Genomic DNA, 10,698 nt, shown 5'->3' on the forward strand with positions numbered 1-10,698 from the left:
TAGATGCCCCGAGCAACTTGGTACAATTTGGTGCAGTCAGTAGGCATTGGCATTCAGTGTTCAATACTTTTCTTGAGATGAAAAGGCAATAATCACCGAATTTGGTTCCCATGCTGTTGATTCCAACCAAAAGGAGCGAGACAAAGCGGAAATTATATAGCCTACAAGCCAAAACAAAAGTCTCCAGCATTGAGCTTCCAAAGTCTTATAATAAAAGAAGTTGCGGATCTTGTTATGGTTGGTTAGCTACTGTGGACGAGAACATGGTCATAACCCTTTCAAACCCTTTTAAGGATTGCATTAGCATTGATCTCCCTGAGCTTGAATTTCCCAATAGAAAGCCTATGGGCTACCAATACGACATTCAAAAGGTTGTGTTATCAGCTGACCCTTCATTCAATCCGGATAGTTACGTTGTTGTGGTAATCTATAGCGCATATAACAGATTAGCTTTCTACAAATCCTGGCAGAAAACTTGGATATATTTCGACGAGCATCTGACGCTTTTGACCGATATTGCTTTTTATAGAAATTTGGTCTATGTTATAGGACACAGAAACAATATTCTGTCATTTGATGTTAATGGTAGTTTTGACAAGGATTTGGAGTCACCAAAGTTGAAGACAGTTTTGCCACAAGATCCAATATCAGACTTAGAGGCTTATTCGGACCGCGCATATCTAGTTGAATCATCTAAAGGGAATCTATACTCTATTCATAGGAAGCTCGAATCTGGTGATGAGATCGAGGGACAGGATGATTATTTGACCGAGAAATTTGAGGTTTTCAAGTTGGTTTTGGATGATGAAACAGGTGAATTGGTAGAGAAGAAAGAGGTAAAGAGTATGGATGGAGATATGGTTTTTGTGGGTGATAATGGGACCTTAGCTGTTGCAGCGTTGGATTTTCCGCAAGGACAGCCTAATTCTATATATTTCACTGATGATTATATTGATGTTAATGCATACGAGCCATGTGGTCCTCAAGATATTGGTGTTTTCAATTTGAAAGATGGAAGCTTTGAAAAACATTACCAATTCAAACTTTCACATAAGGACCTCCCTCCCTACATTTGGATCCTGCCACCGCATCAATTTAATTAAGCCAATACCGTCAGTTTAATTATGTCTCTAATTTGGCATAATAATCTAGTTAAACTCATGATTATTAGTTAGTTTTGGAGATTATTATAAGTTTTTCGTTTGTCTTTTTAACTTTTACTTATTTGTTATTTTTTTTAATTTAGGGATTGCTTCAAATTTTCTTTTTGTAATTTGATGTTTTCATTTTTTTTTATAGAATTCAAATATTATAATTTCAATTCTATTTTCATAATTAAAACTATTTAGAGTATAAAAACAAGAAAAACACAAACATAAAATTAATAATTTCCATCAATAATTCATTATTTGAACAATAAGTACATAAAAATAAAACTAAAACATAATTCAGAGAAAGTAAATAATTATTATAATTAGTTGGCTAATTAAATAGTAAATTAACATCTTAATCTTAGATAGAAGCAGTAATGGGTTTTACCAATAGTAACATACTAATCCTAAATATATGAGCAGCTATAGGCTTTAATCAAAATAGTAATAAGGGCATATAAAATAGATATTAGAGTTAATGACCATTGTTCCGATGTTCTATTTTTGTCTGTTTATTTGCAAAACCACGTTCGCAGGGATCACATTTGTATTTGATTTCTTTCTTTTGGTGAAATGTCTTTTGGTGCTCGATGGCATCCTTCAAAGATTTGCATTTTTTATCGCAAATGTTGCAAAGAGAATCGTAATCATTGCAGGAGACATTTTCAACAGCATTCATGATGAGAAAGAGTGAATGAACTTCAGAAGATCGCAATATATTTTAACTTCTATGAAACCTAATGAAAATAAAGAAAATTTTATATAGTAAATGAAAATGTATTTTGAATGATGAGACGGTGAACATAAATTTAATGGAGGTTATTTGAATTAGAGGAGTAAGAAAAGATGAAAAATGAGTAAAGAACAGCTGCTACCAAATCATGTAGGTTTTACAGCTCCAAATTTCTTTTTTTTTTCTCCAAATATAAAATTATTGAACTGAAAACTATAATCTATTATGACTATTTTATTGGATGTCATATAAAAGTAGTTTTTGACACACACAGTGTTCTTCTTGCTCTATCCCAAATTTTTTTATATACCTTATCTATGCTATTTTATATTAAAAAACCTATATTTATATTTTTTAAAAAATTTTCATTAACAAGTTGTTGATTTATCAGTAAGGTACAAAATTTATGCATTATAATAAATCAAATATAAATTTTTATTATAATAACCTACCCTAGAATAACAAAATTAATTATAATTCCCATGGAGACAAATGTAAAACTAATTTATTTAGCTTAAAATATAAACATAATTAGATAATATTATATTAATATAGCTTTAATTAAAAGAATCTCTATTGATTTACGATTGACACCTCTTCACTATTTTGTTGGTGTTGTTGGACTGTGTATGGAGGATACGACATGTTATTTTTTTGGTTTTGTTTGTTTCAAAGTTTGGGCTAGGTAGTAGATATCATTGTGCAAGATCTAATATAGATCCTTATTGGGCTTTACAAATTTGGATCCATTGTAATAATAATTTAGATTTTTTCCAAATATTTAATAGTTTTGTATATTTAATTTCTAATTTGTTGTATGAATTAAGTTTATTAAACTAATTAAAAATAAAATAATTAATTGAAAAGATTAAGCATCTTTACTTTATTTTTTACCATCAAATGTCCCTAACAATTCTTTTATATATTGATGACATGATTATTATTGGAGATAATTATGTTGAAATCAAGACTTTATGTGAAGACTTAAGGATTCGATTTGAGGTGAGGAATCTGGGAAAAGTTGGATATTTTATTGGAGATTGAAGAAATGGAAGGTGGTTTATTCTTATCTCAAAAAAGAAATGCTCAAGCCTTATTGCAACGTTTTTCAATGAAATATGCAAAGCCAAAAGAGACTCCTGTGGAACAACATACCGAGTTAAAAACAGATGAAGGAAAATCAATGGTGGACGTGCACAAGTTTTGCCTAACTTGTTGGCAGTTTGATTTATTTAACTATAACAAGACTGAATTTTTAATTTTCTGTAGGTGTTATCTCTTAGTTAATAAAATGTCCTCAAGTCCCTCATCTCGACGCGGGAAAAAAAATTTTAAGATACGTGAAAAACACTCGAGTTTGGGTTACAATACAAAAAGAATGAAAACTCTGTTAAGTGGCTTCGTGGATTCTGATTGGGCAAGTAATGTCAAACATAGAAGATCAACAACTAGCTACTGTTTTTTATATGGGATCTGCTGCAATTTCACGGTATAGCAAGAAGCAAGCAGACATTGCTTTGTCTAGTACCGAAGCAAAGTATCGTGCAGCAAGAATGGCTGCACAAGGAGTTTGGTTGAAATAATTGATAAACTGACATTTATAGAAAGTGGAGTATCCCATTAGCTTGAAGTGTAACAATCAAAGTGCTATCAACTTAGCATCAAATCTAGTATTTCATGCTCAAACAAAGCCCATAGAAGTTCAACACCATTTCATTCGAGAGAAAGTTCTTGAACAAGAGTTTGAATTGAAAAATATTGGAACAAGTGATCAGGTTGCTGATGTCTTCACAAAGCACTCACAAAGCCAAAGTTGGAGCTCTTTGGTGAAGCTTTTGGCTTAGTAAATCGAAAGCAAACATCAAGGGGATTGTTAAATTGATGCATTTATATCTTCTAGAGTTCATTTCGACTTGGAAAAATTAAGGCTGTTAGAGAATTTTTAGAAGGACCTCATGATCCACTAAGAGTAGATATTAGTCTATTTTTTAGGAGGAAATTATTGTCATGGATGGTTAAAATTTCTCAACTGTTCTGCTTATAAATTGTACTCTATTCATGAATAAATTTGCAGCATTGTTTGTTCTCACATCCTACAATTTTTTTTTTTTTTATGTTTCAATGTCACTTCACAATAAACAGAAGAATCCAAGGACATAAGTAGGTAACAAATTTTCCACCAAATCCCAAGCAACTTCTCTCATGGACCCTATCAAACTAAAACTTTTGTTGATTATGATTTAAAACCAACCTTTGCTACCTGTGTGAATACCATACAATCTTCTAAAGCCCAATCCTCCAAATCGCTTGGAGACCCAAAACTAAAATAAAATTAAAAAAAAATAAAAAACTGATGACAAAAACCACCCATGCATGAACCGAAAACCACGTGGCTGATCATTAAAAAAAATACAGGACCACAAAAATCAACTTCCTCATAGAAAGATGCCTAACCCAGTTCAATGCTTTCCCAATATTAATGCCACAACTGTACAATTTATTCAGTCCTCCAAATCTTACGTGGTTCCATTTCATTTTGAAATTGAGATTCTGAATTTGATCAGATTCTTTTTTTTTTTTTTCTTATTTTTCATCTTCAGACAGATCCTAACTGTCAGGGGACAGAAAACAATCGGATGCTTGAGCAGAATTGGGAAATGTTGCTGTCATCCAGGACCGACCACATTGAATTATAAATTATTTTATTGCTACCCAGACAATTATTATAATATTTCTTTTTTCCACCAAAAGTTGGTGTTTTTGCATTCCAATACACGTTTTTGATGATATCTAAAAGGCTTTTTATTTCTTCAAAGCTTCCAGAGACAGAAGTAATGGACTTATATAGTTTTGAATAATTGCATTTCAGGCTCAACTCAAATTAGTGTAAAAGAGCTGAGGGCACAAAGAACAACCAGTTTCTTAATAAAGCCTTTTTTTATTTATTAAAACAAAAAAATTCGAACCCAAGTCCTTAAACAAAGATAAACATGCATATGATTATCAAGTCAAATGCTCGATTATCAAGTTAAATGCTCATTTACGCTTATTAGTAAAGCCTAAAAAGAAGTGAACCAGAGATTTTGATGGGTATCAATACAAGCATAGAGACAAAAAGATAGAGAACCTTCTAGCAATTCATGGCATGGCACTCAAAGCAATACCCATACATACAGATGATGAATATAAAAAGTTTCCAACCACTAACTATATACATATATAAAAGCTTCATAATACGGCAATAATGCAAAACAGCTAAAACATACAAGGGCCTAATATTAACAAAATTGGGGGATGTGTCTTACAAATAAATTACTGTCAATGAGCCTGTCTTTATCATTAAGGCCACAAAACAAGGAGACAAATTGCCCAGGTAACCATGTTTCAAATCCCAGCAACCCATTTCCCTAATCTAATTTACTAAAAAAGAGGCAAGAGAATGGCATCCAGTTCAATCTACTATGTTGTGGGTCCAAATAAACAAATTCTCTTGTGACTAACAGAGGATCAACAGGTTTACCTTTATTTGAACCGAGCGAGATAGACCTGGCACTGGATTACAGTTTTACCAATCCTGAATCCAGGAACAACGGTAAATGCCACCCGTGGTTCTGCTTCTAGTGTAATATCCGACGAAAGGAATATTTCCTCAGCTACACTTTCCATGTATACTTCAGAAAATCTACACCCTTTGTTTATTTGAAAGATCGATGCCTCTGGCTCAAAAGCAAAGGCTAAGCAGTGCAGAAGCCAGATCCGCTTCGCCACTTCAGCAAATACAGTGAAAAAGGTAGTGTCTGGAAACTGATAGGAACTCACCATGTCTCTGCTGCTCAAATTACCAAAAAAAGAGGATTCCATCTTAGGATGAACAACTTGCAAGTACTTGGTCCGGCAAAATTTGGCAAATGTTGACTTAGGTTTCTTGGCTAGATATTCCTTAACTTTCACGGATTTCAGTTCCATAAATCTCTCAAAAAAGACTTGTGGATGTTTCTTCCCTTCAGGTACAGAGTTACCAAGAAGAAAGAAGTAAGGATGGTGGAAGGCCTTGAACATTTCCCTGCAAATGAAGGACTCAAATGCAAAACATCTGTCATCTGCTTTCCAATAAACCACACCTCGTTCTATTGAGCTAGCTGCTGCTTTGATATCCCAGTCAGCAGACTTCATTTCATCAATCATCAGCCTGACAAAACTTCTAATGGACTTAACAGTTTGACAAAGAACAGTAATAAAATTGCTAGGATTTAAGCTTGACAGGTGAAGATTGTCGAGCACAAATAACTGACCACTTTGATTTAATCTCTTCTCCAGTAACCTGTTTTGCTTACGGGATTCATCCAACTTTTCTCGAAGAAAAATGATCTCAGACTCTTTGAGTCTCAGCTGAGATTCCAATTTCTTTCCCAGAATTTCAAATGTCTTTGAAAGACTTTTTTGTTCCTGAATTTCAGCTAAAATTATTGCATGTTCTGGGGAAGGATCATACTGTTTCTTCAAGAAACATTGCTTCAATTCTGACAATTTCTTCAAGTCAGAAACTATCAATTGATCAGCAGCTTGAATCCCCTCAGCATCGTAAGGCGATTGAGCATGCTGCAACTGAGCATATCCAGCCTTAATAGCAGAAACGGTAGCAAAGATTTTTGCAATAAGCACTTCCAAGGCCACCTTTCTTTCAAGCTCTTCATCATGTAATCTGTCAAATTTCTGAGATAATCTCTTGGCGGTCTTTCTGTCATTCCATTCATCAGTTTCGTTAGACTTAACCTTCTGAACCCCATCATCAGGGACAATCCCAGCTGCAGCTGCGTGCAGGTGAAGAACTTTCGATAAAGTTCGAACCCATTTACTCTTTGATGGAGTAACAGCCGATGGTTTCACAGCTTCCATCTGCAAGGTATCAGAAATGATGACAACAGCTATAAGTCTATAAGAGAATTTCTTCAATCAACTTTAAGGGACACCAAATAAGTAAACAAAAGAATGAATAAAGGAGAGATAGGGAGGCAATAAAGATCTAGGGTGATAATGACGATGATGAGTGTGTTAATGAAAAGAGAAAAAAGTAAAATGCTTTAACACTTAGACCGAGGAATTTAATGGAGAATGGAATTTTCTTTTTGTTAGCTCTTTCACCTTTGTGAGTTTCTAATTAACCTTCTTTTGACAGTAAAAAAGGGAAGACTTTTTAACAAGTAGGGAAAAAAAAGAGACAAATTGAGAGGAACAGGAAGAACAAGAAGAAGAAGAGAAAAATGGATGAAAATGATCAATGACATGCTCCAAAGACACGTTTAACATTCACAAAGTTCAAAAAGCTTGTCTTTCCGACACTATGAACCTTCATTTGGAGCATAATATTCTATGCAAGCTGGAAATCAAGCTATGGAGAAAGCATAGGAATAAACATCTCAGAAACCTGCCTAATATTCCTTTTCTATATCTGTTGCACAGTTTACATCAGGTCAAAATATGCAACCAATAATCTTTACATAACAACCCACTTGCCAAAAATAAAACGGATATCCAACCGCAAGGAGACAATGAGCAAATAAATAAATACATTCCATGCTGATTTTTTAATGCTTGATTGGAAATCTATCCTGTTTTGGCAGAATTTCCCTACAACTTTCATGTCTTTTTCCTGGAATTATACTTTGAAGAATTGCAACTTCCTTTGAATACAGACCAAGTCAGGTTCAACCACATGAAAGACTCCGAAAATGTCCAAGAGATTTCCAAGAAAAAATAATGCAGGAGAAAGGTATTTAGTATGAAAAGCATTTTGCTAAGAGAGAAAAGGCCAAAGCATTAAATCCAAAAGGTAAAAGTATAGAAATTAGTAGATGATCTAGAAACGTACCATAAAAAAGTTCCTACAAAAGGGTAATGAACACCTAAAATTTTACCACAAATCCAAACCAAGATGTGATGTATATTTATAAGATACATGAGAAACACAACAACCATACATGATATTTTTGTTTCACACCAGTAAAATTGATAACAGCCTCCATGAACCACTTAAAATTTCCAACATTGTTCCACATGTTTTTTCACACCTGGATATATTTGGCCCCACGAGATTAAAAGCCCAATACCCTTCTCGCCTCCAACCACAATCAATGAACCATTTTTCCTCAAATTAGAAAAATTAAAAAAAAAAAAAAAAAAAAAACCAGAAAAGTGGAAAATTAAAAATGAAAAAACCTCTTTGGATTCTTCCGGGTCCAAGCATTCACATCCTAAAAAACCCTCCCTAATAAAGTAGGTGGCTTACTTTATTGGGGTTTGGGGACCCACCAAAGTGAAAATATGTTATGCATCGATTACTGCATATTCATGAGCTTTACATATTCACGTGGCTATCCAATGAGTGCACTGTAATGCAATGACTTTATCTTTTTGTAGTATTTGTCATCATCACTTTTATAGTACTCATCGATCATGTCAATATATAAAAAAAAAATTGCCCTCCAACGATGCACTGAAAAGTTGTTTTCAGCAGTGCAGCAGCTTCAAACATCCGTTGGATTTCTGCAACACATTGGAGATTCGTGCCTTAATTGTCTTAAACCTGCAGCGGTTTGCCAATTTGTCCTAGTGGGCTAAATCTAAAACTAGTTTCAGCTTTGGTGGGAATTACATGTGCAAATATTATATCAAAATCAACATGTTTGTGCATGTTTAAACATCCATTAAAACTATACTTACTACATATTACAGTCTAACTCCTCAAAAGAAACAAAAAGTATACCACAATATTTGTAAAAAAAAACAAATATTTTTTTCTGATTTCCACTCAAACCAAAAACAAATTAGAATTACATGGTTACTATGATATAAACATTATTAATAAGTAACAACGTTGCATATGTAGATTCAATGATTAGTTCATGATTTTACACTAAAAAATAATGTCATCTACTTCAAATAAAAAATATTATTAATAATTAGAATATTAGTATATCTGATAACTAATTTGATAATTTTATACATGATAAAAGGTAATAAAACATAAAATCATATTATTTAAAATTTTAATAAAAATAGTCTATATTTGACAAATATATATTTTTTCATAAATTATATCATAATAATTTTTATATTTTATATATATTTAATATAAAATAAATATGATATAAATATAAAAATTATAAGATATATTTAAAAATAATAATTTTCTATAAAAATACAAAGTAAATTAAAAGAATGTTAAAATCAATGGTCAAAATGAACAGTTTTCAGATATTAAAAAGATTCAACATGGCCCTACATACCAATTGTGTATTAAAATCAAAGTGGGACATCTATGAACACCCTGCTTACGCAATTACACTCTGACAAAACCATATCTATAACATCATCGAACTCCAAAAGCTTAAAAAAATCAATCAAAAACTATAAAAAATACTACATCTATTATTAAATTGAGCGAGAAATTTTCAAGCCAGAAAAATAGCACGAGAAATTAACGTACCTATTAAAAAAACACTCAAAAAACTCACGAGATATCGTACAACTCTTTCAACTTCTTCACTTCTTCATTCTTTTGTTTACGTAAATCTCAAGTAAACAGCAACGATATGACAACTGAATGTTCACAATTTCTAAATATACGAAGCAAAATCCTGTGATATTAAAAAAAATTAAAATTGACGTCAGATTTTGCTGGAAAATCAAAAGAGAACGAAAAGAATGAACAAACCCAGAAACAGAGTATTGAGGAAAAATTTTATTAAAAAAAGGAACAGGAATGGAAAGGAAGAAAACTCAGAAGCTGAATCCCGAGAAACAAACAGAAACTAGTAACTACTTAAAATTCAAAAAGAAAATTAGGGGCAAAAGCAACTGGAACCCAGAATAGAAGGTAGAAGTAGTTATAGAAACAGACGTTAAATTGACACAAAAATAAAAATTTATGAAGAAAACTTCATCGGTTTTTCTTCAACAAAATTTAAAAACTAATGAGAAACTGGAAAAACACTAACCTTAGCTCCCCAAAGAAACAAAGATGAACATAACAAAGAAAAACTCTCAAAACTATGACTTTATTAAACCAAAAAAAAAATAATATCAACGCAAATACATTAACCTTCATTTATATGGCAATATTTTGAACAACCAACTATGAAATTTCCTTTTTTAGATTTTAAAAAACAAAAACAAAAAGAAAATCAATCAATAAATGGAAACAAAATAATAGCGACACATAAAAGTAAAGCTTTATTAAAATTTCCAGCTTACCTCGAAAAGAAGCCTCTGCCTCGTTTATCATGCAATAACCAAGCAGGAAAGAAAAGAAAAAAACCTCCTCTTTGAGTGGAAATATTAAAACCCAACCAACGAAACTTCCTGAATGCAGACCAAATCTCTTTTTCTTTTTAATTTTATGATCAAATTTTTCCTTTTTTGAGCTGATATTAAATTTTTTATTTGACGTTACAGAAGAAGAAAAAATGGGTGGAAACTTGGTGAAAATGACGAAAAAGGATAAAACGAAAGAGATTTTTGTTCAGATACGGGAAGCATTGGGATTTAAAAAGTGTCAAGGTTGGGTCATTTTCGGTATTTTCAAGTTTACCTTTTCATCCTTATTTTTCTTTGATATTCTGTTTCCGTTAAGAATGGTCAGGGCATGGAGATTGTGTAACTTGATAGCGGTGATTCTGGTAGTTCAATTGGTAAATATGACGTACGTTTGATTTTTTTTAAAGGAAATGGACGGTGGGGATTTGCATTTTGGGTTTGTTTGGTGTGTTAGTTCTTGGAGTTTTAGAATAAGTGGGAGTGGGTTCACAGTGCCAC

At 32.5% G+C, this 10,698-nt stretch overlaps 2 protein-coding genes across 7 annotated transcripts; one reads left to right on the plus strand and one right to left on the minus strand.

Annotated features, from left to right (window-relative positions):
* The first annotated feature begins 263 nt into the window (after nt 1-263).
* LOC149511648 (uncharacterized) lies at nt 264-1,103 on the plus strand. Its single transcript, XM_089754366.1, has one exon. It carries the CDS (start codon nt 264-266, stop codon nt 1,101-1,103), a length of 840 nt encoding a protein of 279 aa, XP_089610492.1.
* Nucleotides 1,104-5,065: 3,962 nt separating this feature from the next.
* Nucleotides 5,066-10,398, minus strand: LOC111275945 (protein GRAVITROPIC IN THE LIGHT 1-like). 6 transcript variants are annotated; one of them, XM_089754569.1, is made up of 3 exons: nt 10,138-10,398; nt 9,371-9,521; nt 5,066-6,780 (listed from the first exon to the last, which is right to left on the minus strand). In XM_089754569.1, the coding sequence occupies exon 3, from the start codon at nt 6,778-6,780 to the stop codon at nt 5,407-5,409; it is 1,374 nt and encodes a 457-aa protein (XP_089610695.1). In that variant the 5' UTR covers nt 9,371-9,521; nt 10,138-10,398; the 3' UTR covers nt 5,066-5,406. The 6 variants fall into 6 exon arrangements, with proteins under 6 accessions (XP_089610695.1, XP_089610696.1, XP_089610697.1 ...); XM_089754570.1 differs by having other exon boundaries at nt 9,399-9,521; nt 10,138-10,358; XM_089754571.1 differs by lacking the exon at nt 9,371-9,521 and having other exon boundaries at nt 10,138-10,358.
* Between the last annotated feature and the right edge of the window lie 300 nt (nt 10,399-10,698).

The sequence above is a fragment of the Durio zibethinus genome, chromosome 25, assembly GCF_047325235.1.
Source record: "Durio zibethinus cultivar Kanyao isolate XHJ-2024 chromosome 25, ASM4732523v1, whole genome shotgun sequence".
Classification (NCBI taxonomy): domain Eukaryota; kingdom Viridiplantae; phylum Streptophyta; class Magnoliopsida; order Malvales; family Malvaceae; genus Durio; species Durio zibethinus.

Excerpts from the sequence above, each read along its gene's own strand:
- LOC149511648 (XM_089754366.1), top strand. The coding sequence starts at position 264 with ATGGTCATAACCCTTTCAAACCCTTTTAAGGATTGCATTAGCATTGAT.